At 57.3% G+C, this 22982-nt stretch overlaps 9 protein-coding genes across 9 annotated transcripts in view; 6 read left to right on the forward strand and 3 right to left on the reverse strand.

The window, feature by feature from the left end:
* Positions 1–2122, reverse strand: part of BDY17DRAFT_296564 (phosphatidic acid phosphatase type 2/haloperoxidase) — a 2208-nt gene extending 86 nt beyond the window's left edge. Inside the window, exons 1-3 of the mRNA XM_033733473.1 lie at positions 803–2122; positions 260–741; positions 1–201 (exon numbers count right to left, since the gene is read on the reverse strand). The exon at positions 1–201 is cut by the window's left edge and continues 86 nt beyond it. Coding sequence (XP_033589536.1) covers positions 140–201; positions 260–741; positions 803–1905 — 1647 coding nt within the window. The 5' untranslated portion in view covers positions 1906–2122 and the 3' untranslated portion in view covers positions 1–139. The remainder of the gene's footprint in view (positions 202–259; positions 742–802) is intronic.
* A 439-nt stretch (positions 2123–2561) lies between these two features.
* On the forward strand, positions 2562–3493 carry BDY17DRAFT_310054 (ras GTPase; the record flags this gene model as incomplete). Its single annotated transcript, XM_033735393.1, has 3 exons — positions 2562–2822; positions 2883–3086; positions 3140–3493. 3 exons carry the CDS (start codon positions 2562–2564, stop codon positions 3491–3493), a joined length of 819 nt encoding a protein of 272 aa, XP_033589537.1.
* Positions 3494–3731: 238 nt separating this feature from the next.
* On the reverse strand, positions 3732–4339 carry BDY17DRAFT_138964 (DASH complex subunit Dad1-domain-containing protein). The gene is made up of 3 exons (XM_033729488.1): positions 4127–4339; positions 4002–4064; positions 3732–3946 (listed from the first exon to the last, which is right to left on the reverse strand). Exons 1-3 carry the CDS (start codon positions 4208–4210, stop codon positions 3824–3826), a joined length of 270 nt encoding a protein of 89 aa, XP_033589538.1. The 5' UTR covers positions 4211–4339; the 3' UTR covers positions 3732–3823.
* Positions 4340–4453: 114 nt separating this feature from the next.
* Positions 4454–5881, forward strand: BDY17DRAFT_249730 (Pex12 amino terminal region-domain-containing protein; the record flags this gene model as incomplete). The annotated part of the gene is made up of 1 exon (XM_033731011.1): positions 4454–5881. The coding sequence occupies one exon, from the start codon at positions 4454–4456 to the stop codon at positions 5879–5881; it is 1428 nt and encodes a 475-aa protein (XP_033589539.1).
* Positions 5882–8925: 3044 nt separating this feature from the next.
* Positions 8926–9351, forward strand: BDY17DRAFT_310056 (uncharacterized protein; the record flags this gene model as incomplete). The annotated part of the gene is made up of 1 exon (XM_033735394.1): positions 8926–9351. One exon carries the CDS (start codon positions 8926–8928, stop codon positions 9349–9351), a length of 426 nt encoding a protein of 141 aa, XP_033589540.1.
* Positions 9352–11152: 1801 nt separating this feature from the next.
* On the forward strand, positions 11153–17247 carry BDY17DRAFT_345621 (uncharacterized protein). Its single transcript, XM_033738080.1, has 5 exons — positions 11153–11366; positions 11548–11994; positions 12054–12177; positions 12228–12536; positions 12594–17247. Exons 2-5 carry the CDS (start codon positions 11553–11555, stop codon positions 17023–17025), a joined length of 5307 nt encoding a protein of 1768 aa, XP_033589541.1. The 5' UTR covers positions 11153–11366; positions 11548–11552; the 3' UTR covers positions 17026–17247.
* A 391-nt stretch (positions 17248–17638) lies between these two features.
* Positions 17639–20522, forward strand: BDY17DRAFT_353263 (Smg-4/UPF3 family-domain-containing protein; the record flags this gene model as incomplete). Its single annotated transcript, XM_033738232.1, has 3 exons — positions 17639–19259; positions 19385–19724; positions 19790–20522. The coding sequence occupies 3 exons, from the start codon at positions 17639–17641 to the stop codon at positions 20184–20186; spliced, it is 2358 nt and encodes a 785-aa protein (XP_033589542.1). The 3' UTR covers positions 20187–20522.
* A 106-nt stretch (positions 20523–20628) lies between these two features.
* BDY17DRAFT_323742 (uncharacterized protein) lies at positions 20629–21322 on the forward strand (the record flags this gene model as incomplete). Its single annotated transcript, XM_033737070.1, has 2 exons — positions 20629–20690; positions 20761–21322. The coding sequence occupies 2 exons, from the start codon at positions 20629–20631 to the stop codon at positions 21320–21322; spliced, it is 624 nt and encodes a 207-aa protein (XP_033589543.1).
* A 658-nt stretch (positions 21323–21980) lies between these two features.
* BDY17DRAFT_249658 (DnaJ domain-containing protein) lies at positions 21981–22714 on the reverse strand (the record flags this gene model as incomplete). The annotated part of the gene is made up of 2 exons (XM_033731007.1): positions 21981–22556; positions 22610–22714. 2 exons carry the CDS (start codon positions 22712–22714, stop codon positions 21981–21983), a joined length of 681 nt encoding a protein of 226 aa, XP_033589544.1.
* Between the last annotated feature and the right edge of the window lie 268 nt (positions 22715–22982).

Here is a 22982-nt window from a genome sequence, read left to right on the forward strand (position 1 = left end):
GAGAAGTGAAGGAGAAGTGAAGGAGAAGTGAAGGAGAAGTGAAGGAGAAGTGAAGGAGTGCCGATTGAATTATGTCTGACCTCGCTCTATTACTACCTATGTACATACATGTACATGCATAACAGCCCTCTGCCACTCCTCAAGTAAGCCCCAACTTCGCAAACCACAGCGGATTCCCCTCCGTCGCAAGCCACGCAATGCCTAGACAGTATTAGCAATCAGCCACACACCTCACAAGACGAAGGGGAAAGTCACATACCAGCATAAACAACAAGCTTCGTTACCACCTCAACATCATAATGCGTCCGCGGCTTCTCCAGCGCCGAAAGCATGCGATGATCCTCCTTATCCCGCGCCGCATCCTTCGCCCTCGAAGCCTCATCGCTAACATGAATAGCAGGCATCGGAGGCGCAAGCAAGTCGCCTTTCTGCCGCCCATCCGATCGCGCCAGCGCAGGCGGAGCAGAAGACGACTTCCCGTCGGAGGAGGCGCCACCGTCTTCGGCGACGCTGGAGTCCGATTTCGTGCCGGGGGGACTGCGACTGCTGCGCGAGCGGGATTTGTTGCGTTCGTGTTGCCGGTTGGCGAGGAGTTCGCGGGCGTCGGCTTCGGATTGCGGGCCGACGGAGATGCGGCGGCGGCGGGGGTGGCGGAAGGAAGAGGAGAGCATGGAGGGGATGTCGGAGGCGGAGGGGAGAACGTTGTCGTCTTTGCGGAGCGGGGGGACGGCTTTGTAGTCTCTGTCGAAGGGGTGTTAGCAAAGTGGACAGCTGTGGTGGAGTTGAGAGTAGATAGACTGACCTTGCTTGCAAAAAGTAGCGACGAGGCATGTTGACGCCCCAATGGTCGATGAAGCGGAAGATGGAAGGGAGGGATTTAAGCAAGAAGGGCTTCATGATGGCGCGCCAGAGGAAGATGGCGATGACGCCGCCGACGAGGCGCGCGGCCGCTTTGAAGATGTCGGTGTTGGCGTACTCGTATAGTGGCGCGAGGGACTGCAGAGGTACAGAGCTCCCGGATAGACCTTGGCTTTTGGCGAGATGCCAGGTGCCGATCGATGTGCCCATCAATACACCTAGAAATGCCACGCTGTCGTCGAAGCAGGGGCAATTATCCGCAGGCTCGGGGTGGAATCTGACGGCTAGAGCGAGGACGGCAACCACGAGTGCTGGGTGGAGCCACGAGCCTTCGATCAGCCAGATGTCGATAGCGTTTCCATAGCGGATTCGGAACCAGGCAACGGCAGCGCCCAGAGTGGCACCGGTGGGGATGTCGAAGAAGCCGTGCATGCCGCAGTAGACGCGGCCCAGAGCTATGGAAGTGGCGTAGAAGTAATATCCGAGCCGTGCAAGCTCGTATGTCAAGGGGGAGAAGTCTGCCTTGGCAAGATGCAGCTGATATAGGCCAAATACCGCCACCGAAACGGCATTGGTCGTGTGAGTTGAAGGAAAGCCATACTCCAACGCCGCCGAGCCGGACATGGTGATACGCTGCAGTGGTGGTGAGAGTGGGCGTGGTAAGCAGACCAAGTCCTTAAGAGCACCGCTTAGCGACACGCCTAGAGCGAGCATGTGCGTGAGCGCGATTCCGAGGTCAGGGTGCCCGCACCAGAAGCAGATGGGCAAGAAGGTCATGAAGAAAGTGTGCGTGCCAAGATTGGCGGTGAAGGCAAAGTAAGAGTCGAGGAAGGGCGAGCGGCAGAGCTCCTGCAGGCGAGCGAGATACGGAGTCTCCCAGCGCACAATGGGAATGAGCCGGGTACGGAGTTTGTAGCGCCATGGAGGCAGTCTGCGCTCGTAGTGTGAGAGGGCGCGCAGGCCGGCATCGGGGTCGCGGTTGGGAGAGGGGGAGAAGCGGCGGAGGTGTGACGCCAGTTGGGCATCATTGGCAGCCGAGTCGGACATTGCACGAGAGCATCACCCGGGCTTATCGTGCAATGGATGGGAGATTCAGGGAGCCTGGGATGCCCGGTCCTGCGTTGCTACCGAGGCCTGGGGAAGGTCTTCATCTCAGAGTCCAGGAGTGCTTATTATCCGGCAGTGTTCCAAGGAGGGGATGGGTGTTGGGCGTGTAGATTGAGAGACGACGAATATCGAAGGGGATGTCGTCGAGGGTCAAGCTTCGTCTCTAGCCTCGGAAGTTCTTGGCGAGATTCCGAGGATGCGCGACTGAACTCGACTGTATTGTCACTGTCGATTCTTTGCTTAGAGTGTATCTGACCTGGCGTTACTCACATCGATTCAACTTCTATTCGAATCATTGAATAGCGATTGTTGAAATATGGGAGAACAATAGAGCCTCAGGCACCAAACATGTGATCGGCACGTGCAAGGGATTAGAGTTTGGCGTTGCTCGAGCAACGGCCGAGTGTTGTCCATCTTCATGTTCCCCCAATCCTCACCCCTCGTTGGCTGTGCCGCACATCAATTCTCCGACGCAGCATTCCAACCACGCAAGAAACTTATTCATCAAATAAGAGGCAGCCGAAAAGAAAGAGATAGGAGAAGCAGAACTTTCCTTCCCAGCCAGCTCTCTACATTCCACCCCCCTCCACACAGCCATGTCCGTGCAGGCCGTGCAGAACTACGACCACCTCCGCCGCCAAAACAGCTCGCGATCCTTCCTCGACCACCGCAGCGACAGCAGCCAGCGGCACTCCACCCGCGCCTCCGACGGCACAATCAACACCACCGCCAGCTCGAGCGCGCGCACAAACATCACCGCGCCGCCGGAGTACAGCAAGAAGTTTGTCGTCGTGGGCGATGGAGGCTGTGGGAAGACGTGTTTGTTGATCAGCTACTCAAAGGGTGTATTCCCTGAGGTGAGCACTTCCTCCGTTGGACGGGGCTGCTGGTCATCTGGTGCTCATTAATGTGTGCAGAAATATGTGCCTACCGTCTTCGAAAACTACATTACTCATGTCGAGCACAAGCCTTCGGGGAAGATGGTGGAGCTTGCGCTGTGGGATACCGCCGGACAAGAGGAATACGACCGATTGAGACCGCTGTCCTACCCTGAGACCGACTTGCTGTTTGTCTGTTTTGCAATCGACTGTCCCAACTCGCTGGAGAATGTGCTTGACAAAGTATGACATCCCCTACTCTCCCAAGCAGACACATGCACTGACCTCAACACCAGTGGTACCCAGAAGTTCTCCATTTCTGCCCCACCACCCCCATGATCCTCTGCGGCCTGAAATCCGACCTCCGCACCAAACGCACCTGCATCGAGCTCCTCAAAACCCAGGGCCTGACGCCCGTCACACAACAACAAGGCCGAGCCGTGGCGGATCGCATGGGCGCCATGTACATGGAGTGCTCGTCGAAAGAGATGACGGGCGTGCACGACATCTTCGACACCGCCATCGACATTGCCGTGCGCGGCCGCGATGATGATGTTGTGTACGCAGGAGGGGCGGGCAAGAGTGGTGGTGTCGGTGGAAAAGGCGCGCCAGTGAAGCGGAAGAAGCGGAGTAATTGCAAGATTCTCTGATCCTTTTCGCGCATGCATCTCTATCGTTTTTGCTTCCTTCACTCGCTTGCTGGCTTGTCTGAGACTCGCTCGTTGACAGTTGAGTGGCACTCCTTTAGGCGACGCGATTGACGCCACCCCCACGGTCATCAGGCACATCGGGTGCATGCGGTTCTTTTTGCGGGAAATGCGGCAGTACTTTATCGCCGGGCTCGTTCGTCGGCGTTGAGAGGGCAGGCGCGGGAAATATAGGTTGGAAGGCGTTGCAGGCTGAGACGGGCTGGATAGGTCACGGCTGTTGAATGAAATGCATCCATGTCATCTTCATGGTTCCGAATGGCGAGTGTCGGATCAGGCCTGCTCATCTGTCGCAGCCTCTTTGCTCTCCCTCGCTGTCGCGCTCTCGGGATCCTTGGCCATGACGTTCTCGAATTGGGACCAGAGACCCTCTACTTGGCCGAACTCATTGCCGACCTGGATATCTTGATCAGTATACGTGCTTGTATCATGCTTCACGTGCTTCACGCACTGCAATGACACCCTCTAGACTGCGATTCAGTTTGTTGATGTTCTGGAGCACGTTCTCGAGGCTCTGTCGCCGCGTGATTAGCGATGGCCATGCGCGTCCGTCAAGGGTGGAAAGTGGGGGCTCACATTGGCAACATCGGTCAAGAGGAGCTCGCGTTGCTGTTCGAAATAGCTCTTCTCGCCTGTGGAGACGGTGTTGGAGCTGGCCATGGTGAGATTTTAGATGGTGAGGTTGAAGCAGTGGAGGAGAGGGACATTGGCGCACGCGCCTGAACGTGTTGTGCTGCTTGACTCGGGATTCGGCGTGAGCCTCGGCATCTGACTCGCGTTCAGTCCTTCCATCTTCGCCAGCCTAGCTGCTCTCACTCCTCTCCTCTATTATTGCAATGTTCATGTCGTCGCATTGAATGCGTGCGAGTCCATTACAGCATCAACTCGGCCGAGCTTCCCATCATGGAGTTCATGACATCGCTCCAAGGCGGCCTAGACGATCAAAAACCCTCACTCTTCGAACTCCTCTCCGAGCAACAACTCGCATCTCTCATCCCGCCCTCCCTTCGATACCTACTCGCAGTCGCAACGCACAGAAGACCCCGCTACCTCCTCCGCGTCCTCAATTCCTTCGACGAACTCTACGCTCTCCTCTCCCTCGCGGTCGAGCGCTACTACCTCCGCTCCTATGGCGGCGGCTTCACCGAAAACTTCTATGGCCTCAAGCGGGAGCGCGTGCTACGCATTACAGGCGGGGAAGCGAAGAGGGCGCGGCTGGGCGCGCCGCATGAGATGAGAGAGACGTTGAAGCTGCGTCGCGGCGATGTGTGGAGGAATCTCGCCGTCATGGTCCTCTTGCCGTACGTGAAGAGGAAGCTGGACGAGTCGTATGATGTTCATGCCGCTTCGGTCAATATGTTGGGCCCGACATACAGAGATCGAGAGCAGTACCCTGTCGATGGCACTGTGCGGCAACGCATCATGTGGCTGTACAAATGGTTCTTGCGGACGGTGTATCCCAGCGTGAACGCGGCGTACTACTTCTCGCTTCTCGCATTCAACCTGGCATACCTCTTTGACGGTTCCAAATACCACTCTCCATGGCTCTGGTTGATCGGCACACGCATGCGACGGATGAACGAAGCAGACAGCCGAGCCAGAGCGCTCGCCGCACAGCCCAAACCCGCCGCCTCCACACCTGGCGCTCGCCCGGGCCAGACCAACTCCATCTTCAGCCCGCGCGTCATGACCCAGACGATCTACCCCAGGCTGCTCTCGAGTCTGAGTATCCTCCTACCCACTTCCATCTTCGCGCTCAAATTCCTCGAGTGGTGGCACGCCTCGGACTTTGCGCGGCAACTATCGCGCAAAGCAAACGAAGGCCTCGAACTCCCGCCCCCCATCATCTCCGGCCTGCCATCGCCTCCCAAAGCAAAGCGAAACAGTCAAGCAGCAGACGACAACGAGAGCAACGAAAAGCCCGCCTCTCGTCGCGACTCCGGCATCGAGCAACCGCCCATCTCATCCAAAACTCATCTCCCCATCCTCACCGTGCCTGCCCCAACGTCCGCCTCTTCTGCCGATTCCTCCAATACAGCAGCCGTCTGTCCAATCTGTCTAGGAGAAATGGTGAACCCCACCGCAGCCCAGACGGGCTTCGTATATTGCTACACCTGCATCTACAAGTGGGTGGATGGCTCGCATCCGCGACAGGAGGCTTTCATGGAAGGGTCGGCGGTGGGCGAGAAGGAGGAGGATCAAGGGTCGACGGAGGAGAGTGGTGGCGGTGAGAGTCGGGTGGGGAAGTGGGAGAGTGGGGTTGGGAGGGATGCGGTCACGGGGAGGAGGGTTCTGGGTGGCACTAGTGGGTTGAGGAGGGTGATGGTGTAGAGGGTCTCATCGATGACCCCACTCTGGCTGGACGAATGTATGGCGACGAAGGATGGCATCGACGCTGATTCATGTTTCCCTCGGCCCTGGGCCGCGAAGCTACACCAATGGAGCACGCACGCGAAATCAGCGTTGGGCCGGGCTACCCAGATCTCTCCACCTGGCGGAAATCAGAAATGCTGCGCTTCCCTCGGAGAGCTCTTGACTGCGTCCAATGCGCACATGCCGTGATCTGGAAGCAAGCTCCACCTGCCCTCGTATACAGCGGTCAGCCTCCATGAGGCCCTCCTCGAACCTGGCGTGGACCGCCTCGAACCCGAGACCACCATCGGCACGCCAACACGGCAGCAACAGCCGTGTCCTCGAAGCCTGCGGTGAAGCAAATGCAGTGCGCGTGTATGCGCAAAACGTGCGAGCGCTCTGGCGTGAGGCGCTTGTATGTAGCAGGGCTGGGAATCCGCCAAGCGCCAGCCGCATCTGCCTTCACCGACTTTCGCTCAAGCTTCACGCTGCCAACGCCCATACACTTTCACGACACCGCAGCGTCAAAACGCGGTGAGCAGAGCTCGCTAGTTGACGATTGACCCGAGGTTACACTCTCCAGAGTTTCCTCACTTCGTGACGAAGTGGAGAGCTGTCCATCTTGCTGCTTACACCCACCGCTCTGGCTTGCCTATGTAAGGTATATAGAGCTACACCCCAATTCGAATGCGCGACAGCGATAACGTCTCGCTCTTGCGCGCTGCCTTCTCAAGTCTGTCGATACCATGGCTCGCGGCCGCTACGATATCCCGCATCATCAGTCCAAACCCATCTATGGCCCTCCACGCCCACCGCTGTCCTCACCGTTGACAACGAGGACTAAGTCCTCACCGACAGTCTCGCGGTCGAATGAACCAGCCAGCCATTCTGCCGAAGGGCCGAAGCGCGTTACGATGTCTTCGTCGCGTTCACCCGATGGAGCTGAGTCGCGGGACGAGATGAAAGCAAGAGTCTAGACGTCGGGATTGGCGTCGACGGTGGTGCAAACTGTCGTCTGTAGACGCACCCTTCCCGCAGCAACGGGGAAATCGACGGTTTACGGTCTCATTGCAAACAATGGGGCGGCGAGTGCACACTATAGCACACAAGCTATGTTTGGATTATGATGCAATGCCGTGGTGGTCCGTTGTTGGGGGCTGGTGTTGGGCTGTTGGGAGGGAGAGTGTTGGAGAGGTCATGTAGGCTAGATAACAGGCTGAACACGAGACCTTTCATCACCAATACGCGTTGGTCGCGACCATGTCTTCTTGGTATCAATGCTCCTTGGTTTAGCTGTGCGCCAGACTACACCATGGCGGAGCAGACTGGACGGTGCGATGTCTGTTTCTGCACTGTCTACTCCGGAAAGGTGCATGACAACTCATATGAGACCGTCACGCACTAGATGCTAAGAATGACGAAAGTGAGGATGGCATTTGGTCAATGGCAACAAGAGCGTTCGCAGACGTTGTCTTCGTCGCCGCCACGTGCGTAGGGGAGACGTCTTGCATGCGTGCCATCCATTCTATAATTGGACTTGTCTTAGGCTGTAGGGCAGAAGGCGGATCGTATGTCCAGCATAAGTAATGCTAACAATACGAGGCTGATGACAAAGGGTGTGGTCAACTGGGTCGTTCACAACTCTGATCTGTCATCCGCAAGACGTCATGGCAACGACAACGTGACGGTCCCGAGCTGGCGGAAGTTGTCGGAGCGATGTTTTGAGAAACGTCCAAGACTGTACTGATGCAATGGATACGCGCGGGAAATGTTGATCGAGGTCATCCCCGGCCTCCGAAGCCGTGTGTATGAAGGTACCGACCAGGATCAAGGCTGACATCCGGGGACACGCATCTTATTGTCGGACCGCTCACTCATGATCTGTTGGCGAACCTGTGGTAAATGCCGGGAAATACTATTCCCCCACAAGCCGGTGGCAGACGGGTGTTGCGGGTAAGGAGGACAATGTAGTCAGCCGCCGGTGCTGACAAGAGATGTGTGTACAATATACACTACTCAGAGCCTGCACACCGCGACTCTCCGATGCAACCTCAGCGATAGACGACGGCAAGTTTCCGCGAGACACCAGCACCGTGTAATTCTTACCCAGCCATGCACACGTCGAGAATCGGCAATGCGACACGTCCATTCGTCGGCGGTAGGCATCGAATGCATCATGCACCCAGTCCGCGGGCCGGGAATACGCGAAAGGAGGACGCATGCCTGTCTCGCGTCTGGCCCGAACGCTCGTCGCTTGCAACGAGCAGCGGACCGAGTCTGTCTGCTCCCCGGGTCAACGATTAATTCGTTCGGACGGCAAAAACAGCTGCAGCGCGCAGTACGTACCCGCTCGCCGGCGGTCGGGATCTCGCAGACCGCCCTTTCTCCACGCTTTCCCCACGATCTGCGCGAGTGGGCCCGCCGGGCTGATGGAATCAGGCTGAACCGGGTGAAGTCGCGGAAGAAAACCGAAACCTGGGGCCCGGCGGACTGTCATCAGAAGATGATGACAGCATCGTCTATTTTTCCCGCCCTCGGGGGCTGTTTCGAGTTTCTTCCGGCGGGACGCGCGCAAACGCGGAAGGTGGAGGATGTGCGATGCATGTCGGTCGGCTCAGGACGGCGGTGTGGAAGGAAAACCCGAGTCGACTGGTATAAACATGCATGCATCCACCCTGCACTGTACATAGGTACCTTGTTCTTTTCCTGACCTATCGACGATTCGGCATCGGCTCGGCTGGGACTGATTGGGCTGCATGTGTCATACAGCCTGTTTTGGACGGTGTTTGCTTCCGCGTTCACCCTACGCCCTCGGGTTGCGATACGTGTGCATGTGCTTACACCGTTGCGACGTGTCGCGCTCCCCCCGGCCGCGTGTGTTGACTCCCGGGTGTCGAGCTACATAAAGGCGACGGTGTTGCCGCGCGCCTCCTTTGTCGAGTCACTGCTGCTGATCGACTTCCTACTCTGAGAGTCTTTACTTTCACGAGACGATACGATATCGTGCAAAGAAAGTCGAGACAATGTCTTTCACATCGAGCCCTGGCTTTACGCCTTTGGCCTCACCAGCGACCTCCGTCTGCTCCGCGCCACGATCCATACAATCCGTTACCAGCACGCGCAACGCAACTTCGGCGCCGATAGCCATCTACCATACACCTTCTCCCACCACCAACTCGGCATCGCATGAATACTCGTCATCGATGCTCAACAAGTCGAACAGCACTTCACGACCAAGCGCTTATGTCAGCGACGAAGACCTGCTCGGCGATGATGAAGTGGAATGCCTCCGCGAGGCCCCTCCACCACCACGCACGGCAGAACACTGGACGGCCGGTGTTGCGCGGCCCCTGCTGCCGCCGGTGGTGATGTCGAAGCCCCGTGTGACTTTCCATCATGGCCATGGAAGGCGCAGATCGTCGGTGTTGAGCATTAAGAAGCGGGGGTGAAGCCGTCGACGAAAGGATGGATTCGACTTACTATTGCCTTGTTGCATGATGCGACTGGAAGTGACGACTACCGACGACAATCAGCCATACGGATTGCCTCTGGCGATGCCGATGCTGACATCCAACACGTCGACGAAGACGTCAAAGTAGCCACAGACATGCGTGCACAGCACCTCATCAGGCTGGACTGCCGAGCGCTCGATCCGACCGATCTGCAGGGGCTGGCCGCATGTCTACTCGAGCAACACAGTCAACGAGGCCGAGAAGGAATGAGGACACGCGATTGCCAGGGCGAGACCAACGCGCAAGAACTCCCAAAGAAGGACAAGGATCACCGCCTCACCGCCCTATATGGCGCCACAATCACAAACGGGTTTCGCTGCGGTCCGCACCTTGGGGAATCTCGGAATGCGTGCTACGGACCCGGGAAGGCCGGGCCAGGGAGGTGTTCGAGAAGTCCTTGAATGCATGATGGATGCAGCGCGGTGCTCCCGCCTGCCTTTTGCAAGGATGCAATTCTTCTATTGGGCGCTGGGGATGAGTAGAAGGAAAAGGAACAAGGTGTGCGAGGCGGGCGGCTCCAGGTGATGGACCGGCAGATCGGCGGGGCTTGCAGAAAGTTTAAACCACCTCAGCGCGTAGAGACTTGATGTGAATGGACTTCTCGTTCCTCTACCCAAACTCATTCTTGGCTCGTCGCTCGTATGCTGTCTGCTGTGTTTTATGCATATGGTAAGATGAGTGTGTTGTGCAGGATGCATCTCGAAGACGTGGTGATACAGCAGAGTCATGGCTGGTATGGCGGGTTAATGAAGACGCGTGCAGCAAGCAGGCACACAAGAACGGCAGTCGCTTTTCATGCAGACCGGGCACAAGTATCCAGTACGGTCCCCGGCGGCGCCTGGGATAGCCCGGAATGTATTGCCGTCGTCACATCTGATAGGAGCTCAAGGGCCATCAACATGTTCCGCGTGTGACAACGTGACCGCTGTCATGAGAGGCGCAATGCGTGGGAACAGGCCAGCCAGCAAGGGCCCGGCGTCCCAAGGCGTTGGAAAGTGCGCGTGTTCGGACGGGCGCACAAGCATGAGGTCTGCGAATGTTGACCGCCACCGTCATCTCGAGTCGCACACGGTCTCCGAACGGGCCACCCTCCCCAAGCCCAGATGAGATCCACATCGGTGTTGTTTCGAGAAACGGCCGACCAATTTACCCTCACCACGCCAGACAGGCAAAGATGAACAGATTGAACGATGGTTGAATGATTGACGACCGAGCAACACCAACCGGGCGGCGTCAGGCTCGGTGGATGTATTTTTGGGCGGCATTTAGAGTTTGCGCCGTCGCCCCGGCTCCGACCTATCAGCTTCCGCCCGCACTCGCCCACCTCATCTGCTCTGCAGCTCGCTCGTCCAATGCTCATGCCCGACCAACCACCCCGATCACTGTGCATGTGAGACAGAGGGGATGGCGGATGATCGTTGTCCACCCAGCACGCCCTCAAAATCTCGCTTTTCCACCGCCCGCCAACGAATGGTAAGCCCGTTTCTCTCCCTCGGCCCTCCACTGGGCCTCCTTTCCTTCACCCATCTCCTACCTCCATTCCAGCATATCCCCTCGTCATCCCTGCTGCTACTGCTTCTCTTCCTGCGTCTGAGTTGGCTGGGTTGGGACCAGAGTGCTGTTGTCGAGCTAGCTTGTTCCCTGACAGCTAGCCGCCGGCCCTTCCCAACTACTCCGTCACCGCGCTGCTACCCGCACTCTCCTACCTCCTCACTACGTACCTCAACGCCTCCAACATCTTTTGCCTATGCTGTTGGCAGCCGGCATCTCCTCGCTCGTTGCCCACTGCACACCCACGCATCTCGCCTCCACACGAGCGGTTGCATGTGCCACCACCACTACTGTACTCCCCCGGCACCCCAATTCGTGAACGGCGGGGCCTTAAGCGCGAGGCCTGTTGGACTCTCCCACCCGGCCACACAAGCTTTCCTCTTTTAGCGCGCATGCGACGGGTACGTATCACCTTTGTCCTCCAGAGCACTACATAGTCCTTCCGCCCTGCTCCTGCTCCAAGCGGAACCAAAGCCTCGACCCTCCCCCGCACTCACGCCGCACCCCGCTGGTCGGGTATCCATGGCCATCATCACCACCGCCGCCTTCTCCACCGCCAGTACTAACCCTGCTCGCCCATAGTCATCATGGCGTCTTCGTCCGGAGGCGGCCTTTCGAGGAAGCAGTCCCTATCCTCCACCGGCAAGCGCTCGCTCGGCAAACTCTCCTCCGCCAGCCATCGACAGACTCCACCGCCCACGACCCTCACGCCCGACAACAGCGATGCGCCCTTTGAGCCGTGTGCAGCGACCGCTTCCTTCCTGCTCTATGCGCAGCGAAACCGCGTGCTCGTTGTCCACCAAGACACCCTTGCGATAGAAAGGCGCTTCGACCTCCATCGGGAGGATGTGGTGTGGATCGCAGTGGATAATGTGAGCGAAAGAGGTCAGGGCCGGTTGGCTGTCAGCTATGACGCTGGCAATACCGCGATCGTCTGGGATATATTGACCGGTGGGGAGATTGCGCGCTTCTCCGCATATGAGAGTATCAGAGCCGCCAGTTTCATCCGCAACGGCAACATTGCATTTGGTGAGTTGATGTATAAGATCTTTGTTGATCGCCGCGCATCGCTAATGAATACGGCGCAGGTAATGACCACGGCAATATCATCTTGTTTGAGCCGTCAACCTCGGAACATGTCTCGGCGCGGACGATTTACGATGCCATCACGGCCATTGCGCCGTCTGCTGATTGTCGAACATTTGCGATTGGGTGGGTAAGCTCGAATACCGCGTTGAGACAGGACTGACACAACGATGCAGATACTCGAACGGATCTATCCTCATCGCAACCCTTCAGCCTTCATTCACCATAATACACACTCTGACCACCACCCGAGCTCCCTCACGAATAACTGGTCTTTCCTGGCATGGCTCATCCTCCAAGCAAAAGACCGACATGCTCGCAACCCAAACTGTGGACGGGGATCTTCGGGTCTGGAGCATCCCCAAAGCCCCGCTTCACGAACCGCCAGTCATCATTCGAGTCCTGCAGCGCGCAGAAAGCCAAATGCCAAGTCTTTGCTGGTTTGCGTGGTCGAAGAATGGGCGAATCGTCCAGTTCGCGGACGGGTAAGCGTGTTCGTTTGTTAGGTCGTGCGCAGACTGACTGCTAACCTGCAAATCCAGCGAAACCCGAGCTTGGGACGTGCGAACCAAAAAGGTGTCATGGGAATACGTTCCAACTGTCGAAGGTGTGACGGGGATAACAAACTATGGACCCGGCGCCACATTGTTCACTCTCAGTCGCGATCACGGTGTGCAGCAGTACGACATCAACCCGATGGGCCAGCCGAGCCTCGTTGCAAGTGCGAAGCATGTGCCTTCGAATACGCCGCCAACACCACCCCTGATTCTCGACGACCGCGCAAATTTGTACTCTCGAAGTCGTGGTGGACGCGGCGATACTCCCAGTCTGCCTGCAGTGTCGGATACCGGAGAGAGCAGTACAGATGACGGATTACCCAGATCACCTCGCCTCAGACTCGGCAGACTGGAAAGTCTTGACCCTCTGGATGACGAGCTTCGAGATGTAGTCATGCCCCTAAGTCCCAACTCGAGTCGGACCTCCTCCGTGAGCTCCAAATCATCCGGTGGCCGTCGACGGGATCGGAGGTATCTCTACGACAGACCGGATTCCTCTCGAGCCCCTAGTACTACCGGCCCATCAACGGAATTCTCCCTCGGCACTCCGTCGTTGAAGCAAGGCCACGATAGCATGTCCATCAAATCCGTGTCTTCACTGCACTCCAACTCGCGCTACCGATCTTCACAGCTGCGTAATCAGGTGCTTCGAAGCTCGGAGGAGTCAAGACACACTACCAACGTCGACCTCTTCCCACACGCTCGGGCACGGCTAAAAGACGTTCCGTTTCGGACGCCGCATTACGGCAACGTCGCGAGGACGCCGGAACTCCTCCAGCGCGAGATGTTGAGCGTCCTGTTCGGATGGAATGACACGGCTCGCAGCTTGATCCGCGACGAGATGTCAAGGCATAAGTCGGGCTCGGTAGTGCCAATATTCCTGGCCAAGTGGCTTGGAGAAGTACCGAGCTCGACGATGCCCACATCAAGCTCGGACATAGGAGCCACGACTGAATGGATGATGCTCGCGCTGAACGGTCTCAGCGGTATGACCACGCAGAAGACGGTGGGGGAGACTTTCGCTCAGCGCTTGCTGGAGAGGGGTGAAGTGCACCCCGCCGTGGCCATTCTGCTCGGGTTGGGCGAGTTCAACGATGCGATTGAGATTTACGTCGCGCAGAAATGCTGGCTGGAGGCCGTCCTCCTCACCTGTATTACCTGCCCAACGGACTGGCAGAGGATTTCTCATCTGATCCGGAAGTGGGGCGAGACTGCGGTGCAGGGAGGGCAAGCGGAGTTGGCAGTCCGCTGCTTCTCCTGCAACAGCATCGAGACATCGGAGCCCTGGTTTTCCCCCCGAGCACAAGATGCGGCTTACACTGCGCAACAAGAGCGTCTGACGCGGCCGCCAAGCGCGGGACCGCCACTCACCAGTCCGCCACTTTCTCCTCCCTCGCGATCTGGCTCACAAAGACTGGCACAGAAGAATGCTTCTCTCAAGCTCATCACCAGCTTCGGAGACAAAGGCGTACCGCTGAGCATGGACGTCCCGACACCGATGAACGCTATGGGTGTGACGCCCATCGCGCAGTCTGCTCTCCCATTCTCCGCCCTGAGTCCCGGGGGCCAGGACGTGTGGCAGCAGACTCGAGTCCGCGGGTTCCGAGACCCTTCTTCTGCGAGGACTGCTACTCCGGGCGGGTTTGGCAAGACCAGACTTCCATCGAGGAGCGACATTGAGCGGGCTAAGCAAGAAGCAGCTAACATCAATACTCCGATTACAGCTGCGCGTGACGCGCCTCCGCAGCTACCAACAGCCAACAGCCGCAGGACGTCATCTCTCGGCAGTCTCAGCTTGGGTGATCTAGCGACCGCTCGAAAGACGTCCCAGTACAGCGACCGTCTGGCACCCGACACTGCAAGTCAAAATTCTGGCCACCTGCCTTCGCCTTCTGCCGGAGCATTCACTCGCTTTCAAGGAGATCCCCACACTCGCCGGACTACATCCCAAGAGCGCAAACCCGATGGATTGGCTGTACAGATTGTGGAGACACGATACATCAGTACGAGCTCCGGCCATCATGCGGGTTCCACGCATTCCAGCAGGGCAAATCCCATAAGTCCCGCGAGTACCTCGAAGAGTGCTAAAGCCCGATCCATCGATGAATATCTCGCCGGCGTGGACGAGGCTCGCGAGCAAGCGCGCGAACGACGAACGCACAGCAAGCACCGAGATGGAAGTCGGAAGCGCGATGGCAGTCGCAGCAGTGCGAATCGCCGGCGTGAACCTTCGGAACCTCGCGGTCGGCATCATCAGGTACAATACATCCGGCCTGCCAAGCGCTCTCCTTCCTCCCCTGTGCCCATGTCACCGGAGGAGATTCTGTTGGCGACTCAAGCTGCGAAGTCGAGGCTTGCCGTGCCGGAACCTGCAACGTCGGAGGATGAGAATTTCTACAAGGTTGCGTCGCCCATTGATGGCCCGCAAAAGGCTGACGGCAATCAAGAAAAATTGGAGGCGCGGGTGATGGCCGATGCGGAATATGAAGCCAGTCGCGGGAAGAGCGCAGGCCCGGCACGCTCGCGAGCTGACAGCGCTCGAGGCCGTGCTACAGATCGCAGGGCGAATTCTCAGGGCCGTTCACCTTCTCTGCCGCTCCTGAGGCCAGCAGAATCCCAAACAGGCCATGAGCAAGATGAGACGAACAGCGATGGACGACGAGTGCGTCTCCGGGCTGGCAGTCAGACGGTCGGTGGGGAAGGCTGGGAACCGCCGGCCAGATCTTCTAGTCGGAAACCTGCTCACATCGACGATCCTATGGGTGTGAATGCATCCACAGTGAGCCACAACAGCAGCTTGCCGGATAAGTCCTTGGCTGGATCGACACTATCTACAGCAACGGACAACAGCACTTCGAGGCCTCGAGGCCTGACTAAAGCCCTCGCACAAAAGGAGCTTGAAGAGCGTCGTTTGTCGCTGGCCCGTCGACCGTCTGCGCCTGCGATTCCCCTGCCAGGTGAAGCATCGACTTTGTTAGTGCGGCCATCCATGTCGCCGAGGTCGAATACAGACATTGGCAATGCACTCACACGATCGCAGACCGTTGATCCGGACCAGATGTCTCGCTATGGTAGGAACGCCGCCCCGATTGGCCTTCCCTCGACGCCACGAGCCATGCGACATCCAAGGTATATGGCTGGAGATCCGAATGAGCGTGAAGGCACCCCTCCCGTGCCAGACGTCCCCGACAGCGCCAGCAATCTCTCCTCGCTGGGAAGCAGTCTGAGCCATGTGTCCAACTCGCTCTATGCGCCCTCCAACCTGACATCCAATGTGACATCGAACCTCACCTCCCACCTTACATCGAATGCATCGTACCTTGCATCCCACCTCAGCTACGATACCAGCTCCATGCTCTCCTCGAATCTATCCTCGAATCCTCACATCTACGACGAGGACAACATCGCTCCATTGCTTCCTTCCACCGTCTACAATCAGAAGGCGCCTCTGCGCGCGGCGTCCGCTCCCCCGGAGAAGTCGAGCGTGCATCCAGCGTACAACCCCAAACTCCCACCGTCCACTCGCAAGACTTCCTACGTTCGGAAGATACTGCCGCCCGACACTCAAGGGGCCAATGCAGCGGCCGTGACCAGTATCGATGAAACACTGGCCGGCGCCGGAGATCAACAGGTCGTTTTCATCACCAACGATTCAGACGCCCCTCCCATTCTCCCCGAACTCCAACATCTCGCCGATCCGCCGCCGCCTCCTCCGCCGCCTCCACCGAAGCAACGCCTCCCTCCACTCAACACGCAATACAACAGCTCTGGTGTTATCAATATCGCTATTGACGACAATCAACCTAGCTCTGCCGTCGAGCCTGGACCACCGCCACCGCCACCCCTCACCCTCCCATCAACCACTTACCCCCACCCAATGGACCGCGCAATGACCACGTCTCCATCCGGACCACTTGAGCGCGCCACAACCGCATCGCCCAACACCCACCGCCGCGGCCGCGGCTCCGTAACCGGCTCCGTGACCGACGCCTTCGGCTCCCGCTTCCGCGACTTCAGCGAGCGCATGCGGAGCACTTCCCGCAACCGCACGAACAAGTCGCCAGCGGAGTACAGAGCGCCGACCCTGCCGTACGAAAGCGTGGTGCCGCCTATGCCGTCTTCGTCCTCCGCTGCGTATCAGCAGCATCAGCGGAGGGAGAGCGAGAGGGCGAAGAGTCCGTATGAGCAGGCTATGGCTATGCAGCAGCAGCAGCAGCAGAGACTGCCGGCCGTGGACGGCACTATGGTCTTGAAGGAACATTCTATCCCGCCTTCGACCTTGCCGCGCAGTTCGAGTGCGCAGGGATATGGACAGGTGAAGGGTGGCGGGGCGAAGGAGAAGGAGTTGAGGGCGAATATGCCGCCTGAGACTTTGCAGCAGGGTGTTTATACTGGGGAGGAGGCGGGGTTTCTGTGAGATGTGGGATTTGAGGAGATGTTAGAAGAGTCTGACGTACTGGGTTGCTCGCTGTTGAAGGGTCATTCAGTGCACTAAGTCTGGCTGGCGGCATTCTGTCATCGACTTTAGTCGAGGCGAACATCAAGGATCAGAGAGGGCAAGGCTTCAGAGCCTGTACGGCTTCTTTTCGGTAGTTGGAGAAGTTGTATTGTACCAACCTGATCACCGTGGATCTTTCAGCTCTTATTAGATATCTGTTTGTGCATTCACTTCAGAACCCGTCGGGACTTGGAGGGGTACGGCATGTGACAATACAAGAGTGAGAAAAAACATCAAAAAGTGAACGTCGCCGCCCACAGCTGATCCCCCGGCCCTCTCACTCAAGAGAGGACACTCCACAAGCCCCCCGCCGACACAATTATGTGCAAGCGGTGGATCAGCGCCTAATTCATTTCGTTCGAACTCGCGTTCTCGGCGAAATATTACAAACCCTTTGGATTCGACGCATTGAGGTACTAGATTTGGTCTTTGACCACTTGTTCCCTCAAGGTGGTTATGCAGGGCTGGTGAATGTTTATATGTTGACGTTTCCTGCTCGGTGGAACTTCGGAGGTTTCACGTGAAGAACGGGATGCATGCGCGAGAGTCCTCTCCTTGCTCACCAGACATAGCGCGTCAACCGATTGGTAGGAGGCTGAGGAGGCCGAATCGGGCAGGTAGATTTACTTCCGGCTCGGCCCACCTGGCGAACCCTAAGCTCCTAACCCTAGCAACTGCCTCCATCTTCGACGACACTTTCCAACAAAAGGTAGCCACGACAACCCCAACACCCCCACCGGCTCCCGCGGTCAACATGCCGCCAAAGATCGTAGCGAAGCCCGCCGACCGCACAGGCGGAGTCTTGCCGGTCAACGCAGCAGCGCGAGCGAAAGCAAACCGAGCACCTGCGATCCGATTGAAGCTCGAAGTGCGCCGTCTCCCTCCCGGTCTGACGCTGGTGGAGTTTGAAGAGATCTTGGGAGAAGAATGGAAACTGGGCAACGGCAAGGTGGACTGGAGGGAATATCGACAGGGCAAGCTGCGGCCTGCTGGTTCGGGCAAGGTGCTCGAGCAGAGCCGGTGCTATTTGCATGTGGTGAATGAGGCATGCGTCAAGGAGTTCGAGACGCGCTTTCTGGATGTCGCGTTCCAGGATAAGGCGGGGACGTGGAAGAGCGCGGAGTTGAAGAACCTTTCCCCTGCTCTGGGCTTTGCGCCGAACCAGCGCACGCCGCTGCAGCATCCCAAACAAAAGGCGGATGTGCGGCAGGGGACGATTGATCAGGATCCGGATTTCATGTTGTTTCTCGAGGCGGAGACACAGCCGATTGTCAAGCCGCCTTCGCTTGATACTGTTGGGTTGGAGAAGGCGGGCGAGAAGAAGGAGATCAAGACTACACCGCTCATTGAGGATTTGAGGGAGAGGAAGGCGAATAAGGCGAGAGCTGCGCAGGCTAAGGCGGAGAAGGATAGGAAGGGTGCGAAGGGCAAAGAGTCTGCTGGCAAAGACGGCGGGAAAGACGGACAGCAGGGGAAAGTCGAACAAGCAGCCAAGGATGCGGTAAAGGTATTGAACAAGCAGGCTGGCAAGCAGCAGCAACAACAGACACCACAGGGGAAGGGCGCTTCTCCGACGAAAGGAAGGAAAGCAGCGGCTATGGCTACAAAACAACAGCAGGCTACCTCGTCCCAAGCCACGCCAGCTGCACCAGCTTCTGCCTCGCCGCGGACGGGTCCGAATACAAGACAGAGAGGCAACGCAGAGGGCATTAAGAAGATGCTTCAAAAGGATCTCGGGATCAAGCCGAAACCTTCGCAGACACAAAGCCCAACATCGGCTACTTCAGCAACACCAGCATCAGCAACAACACAGACCGGCCCAACCACATCCACCGCTGCATCAACATCCACACCCACGCCCTCGGACTCCAAACAACAACCACAACAACCAACCCAACCCCAAACAAAAGCCTACCTCAAACACGCCAACCCCTCGCAGGGCATGACAGAAATGCTCATCCAACAAGCCCTATCCAACGCTTTCGGCGAAGTGCTCAGCGTGACCATCGATCCGCGCAAGGGAACCGCCATCGCCACTTTCAAATCCCCTGAAGGCCTGAAGAAGGCGCTCGAGGCGAAGCATGTGCCTGTTGCGGGTGGGGCGGTGGAGGTTTTGGAGTTCAGGGATAGGGGTGGTGCGGCGGGGTCTGGGGGTGGGAGAGGAGGGTTCAGAGGGGGGAGGGGTGGGAGGGGTGGTGGACGGGGTGGTGGGGCGCAGAATGCGGCGGCGGGGGCGAGTGCAGTTGGAGGGGCTTCGGGAGGGGCTGCGGCTTCGTAGGACGGTGGAAATGCACGCTGATTCATTCGGCCATGATTGGGCGTGCACGTGCTACCAAGCTTTGGTCATGTGAAAAAGTGGAGACGCGCACTTCTCATCTCTCAACTTCCTTCTCCTTCCAACCACGGCTTTTTCTGTCCATGCACGACTTGATGGGAAGCCGCGACATCATGGCGGAACACGACGCAGTGGAAGGCCACGACTCGAACAAAGACTGCGACTCAAACAAAGACCGCGACTCGGACAAAGGCCATGACTCGACTGAAAGCAGCCCAGTGACTCGCAAGAAGCAGCACAGGGCAGGGAGGAAGAAGAAGACGTTGAAGAAGTGGATGCAATCGTATGTATCGCCGCACCTCGATGCTGAATTGCAACATCACTGACACGCGAGTCCTCGCCTGCCAGTCTCCCACAAGAGCTCTTCGATAAGATCTACGACCTCACGTTCAAGCTACCGGCCCCAGGTGTTCGCGAAATCGACGAGGAGTACACACCACCGGTCATGCTTCAAATTTCGACAGAGACGAGGGATGCGTTCGCCAAAGCATACTACGGCAACGGATCGCAGTTTCGCGTCAAACAAGCCATCGCAAAGAAATGGTTGACATCTCTTCTCCACAGACCTACGGATCTCACCCTCATACTCAAACTCGTCGTTCGTTTGCCCGAGTCGCTCATTCCCTCCTCATGGTATTCCTCCACTGCCCTTCATTGGGGTGTCCTGGAATTCTGCACCGGGAAAGGTTGGGAAGAATTCCTTCAGGAAGTTGCGCGAACTGGAGAAGAGGAAGATTTGATATGATATAAGTCCAGCCTTTTCGACTAGAGGTACCATGCTACGCCCAATACCAGCGCTCGCGCCTACCTCAGGGCAGTCCTTCCCCTGTTGGAACTACGATTCGACCAAGGCGTTCAGACTGTTGACAGAAGATCTGATCTCGGGGCGGAGGTTCTCGTTCAACGGAGACAATAACCAGAAGGTGGATAGTGAGGTGATAGCCTGGGCGGAGGGACTCGTGGGGACGTGGAGATACGTGGTTCACTTTGCAGACAGTGACCTTGTGTCACGCGTCAGACAAAACATGATCATTTGAAATAGTGGGGCTTATATGTGCTTTCTCTCTCACCTTCTTCTCACTCACTTCTTGCTCATTCTCTTCTTGCTCCGTCACTCACCTTCTCTCCCTCTCTCTCCCCCTAACTTCTCACTCGCCGACACTTTCTCGGACACCATCACTCTCAAGATGGACAAGAACAAAATGGACCCCGAGGAGCAGAACAAGATGCTGGAGGATGGACTGTACTCGTGCGTAGCGTCGAATACACTCACCCCTGAAAGCTCCAAGTCTCGTGTGCTAACCTTCCCCATCTACCAGCCTGCCCCAAGAGCTCTTCAACGAAATCCGCAAGCTCGTCTTCGAAGCACCTTCAGGAACCCGAGTCATCGACAAGGACTACAAGCCGCCAAGCTCACTGCAAGTGTCGAAGGAGACGCGAGAGGTCTTCGCCAAGACGTACTACGGCAACGGATCTGTGTTTGAAATCGAGAAGGCCGTCGCAGAGAAATGGATTGACACCATACCTATCAAGCACACCGATCTCATCCAAGAAGTGAAGATTGTGGGCCCTGGATATGAAGCACCAGTGGAGCACGGGTACACGGACGGCAGGTTGGTACGCGCACCACCCATGCACCACGAGTTTCCAGGCCGTGAATGGTTCGTCGAAGCAGCAGCACGGGTGGTGTATGATGAACAGCACGGCTCCAAGTCACGCATCCCGACCAAGGTAGCCAAGAGGCTGGGCTACGACGAGAGAGCGTCCTCGGTCGGCCGGCACACTTTCAGGTGCCTTAACGCACCTCCCATAACCCCGTCCCTGGCTATATTTGGCTTGGGGTTTCGGCACCATCTTCGCAGTATCGATCGGAGTGGTTAGAAAGGGCAGATTTGGTCCTCGCGAAACTTACAGCGGCTTTTCGCAACTGAGCACAACCACGGTCATGCGGTGGAAAAACACATTTCCGCTCAGAGATAGAACGACTTTGCATGCTCTGGGGAGAGAGGGATTGGAAATTGCGACACCAGAGCGAGGATGGCGAACGATGCATCTTACAGCCCGACACCGAATGCACCACTGCTGCTGGGCCTTCATTTTTGTGAGCCACAGCAAGTCTCGACCGACGAGATTTCTCCCATTTGTTCCATCGGCAGAGCATAAGGTACTCTGTCTTGCACACTTCACAACGAAGCTTGTGGCGTCCGGCATGATCGAGCAACGTCGTAAAGATCGCGACGCTGGTTGTGGACGACACACCCCGCCCAGCCGCTGCGAAGGGACAACATGATGCTTCACATTCCACCCTGCATATCAGCTTTCGGTCAGCCAGATGACGGCCTACAGGGTATTTGATAAAATGTCGCGACTCGGCGCCGTCGAGTAAGTATCGACATATCACCTTCTCTGATTGCTCCATTCTATTGTCTCGCAACTTGAAGTCTTTCGGTCTTCACCATGCGTGAGAGGTTCCCGGAACTCCAAACTCCTCGCTAAATATGTCATGCCTCGTTCCTCGTACCTCAAAGACCGACGAAGATCACCCCAACGTCTTCATCTTCTTTTTCTTGGTCTTATCCGTACTCCCCTTCTTCTGAAAGTCCCGCCAACTATCAATTCTCTTCTCCCTCGTCTTCTCCCAATCCTGCTCATGCTCTCTCTTCCGCTTCCGCTCCTCCAACTCTTGCTCTTCCTTCCTTTGCTGCCGCCCCTCCTCCTGCATCTGCGCCTTCATCTGCCGTCGCCGCCGCTCCTCCATGTCCGCCAGCACAACCTTGATCATCTCCTTCCACGCTTTGATGAAGTTGACATCGGGATCTTTAACCTCCTCGCTGTCGACGGTGAGTTTGCGTTCGCGGATCAACAGCATGCGGGCGTCGGCGATGGCTTCGTCGAGGTTCGCGCGCTTCTTTTCCTCGAGCAGGGTTTGGTAGGCGATTGCTAATCGGTCGAAGGCGTCGGGTGCTTTGGGGTTGGAGGACTTGTCTGGATGGATGAGGAGGGATTTCTTGCGGTAGACTTTCTTGATGTCTTCGTCGGGCACGCCGGGTTGGAGGTCGAGGACATCGTAGGCGTTGGCACGGAAAGCTTTCAGGATGCGTTCGATTTCCGAGTCCTGCTGTTGTGTTAGTCTAGCTCGAGGCAAGCGGCTGTTTGCGGGCAAGGCACCTTGTCGAACTCTTTGGACTCTTTGTCCAGCTCTGCGAGGAGGTCGGCATCGTCCTCCGCTTGCTCTTCACGTAGCTTGTCGAGGTTCTTCTCGGGTTCGCCCATGATGTCGAATGAGGCCTTACGAACGGGGAAGGATAAGCACAAAAGAGTGCAGGTCGACGGGCTGCGGTCAGGTTGGACGGCATCTCAATTGGGTTAGGCTGCGGGTCCAGCCGGGCGGGTGCTTCCCCTTCCAGCCTTCCACACGCACACTTTTTCTTCACTCCCTTCACCAATGACCTCGAGCAGTGCCGTCTGCCATTCAAAGCAGCCCAGGATGAGCAGCACCATGATCCAAAATCTACACGCTCTTAACATCCTCCAAGAGCCA

The sequence above is a fragment of the Neohortaea acidophila genome (genome assembly GCF_010093505.1).
Source record: "Neohortaea acidophila strain CBS 113389 unplaced genomic scaffold BDY17scaffold_5, whole genome shotgun sequence".
In the NCBI taxonomy this organism is placed as follows: Eukaryota; Fungi; Ascomycota; class Dothideomycetes; order Mycosphaerellales; family Teratosphaeriaceae; genus Neohortaea; species Neohortaea acidophila.

Bases quoted from the DNA above. Each gene is read 5' to 3' on its own strand.
- BDY17DRAFT_345621 (XM_033738080.1), top strand. From the start codon at position 11,553: ATGGCGTCTTCGTCCGGAGGCGGCCTTTCGAGGAAGCAGTCCCTATCC. The intron at 11,995-12,053 runs GTGAGTTGATGT...AATACGGCGCAG, and splicing joins CAACGGCAACATTGCATTTG to GTAATGACCACGGCAATATC. The intron at 12,537-12,593 runs GTAAGCGTGTTC...CTGCAAATCCAG, and splicing joins ATCGTCCAGTTCGCGGACGG to CGAAACCCGAGCTTGGGACG.
- BDY17DRAFT_138964 (XM_033729488.1), bottom strand. From the start codon at position 4,210: ATGGCCAGCTCCAACACCGTCTCCACAGGCGAGAAGAGCTATTTCGAA. The intron at 4,065-4,126 runs GTGAGCCCCCAC...ACGCGGCGACAG, and splicing joins TCTTGACCGATGTTGCCAAT to AGCCTCGAGAACGTGCTCCA. The intron at 3,947-4,001 runs GTGCGTGAAGCA...CAAGATATCCAG, and splicing joins GTCTAGAGGGTGTCATTGCA to GTCGGCAATGAGTTCGGCCA.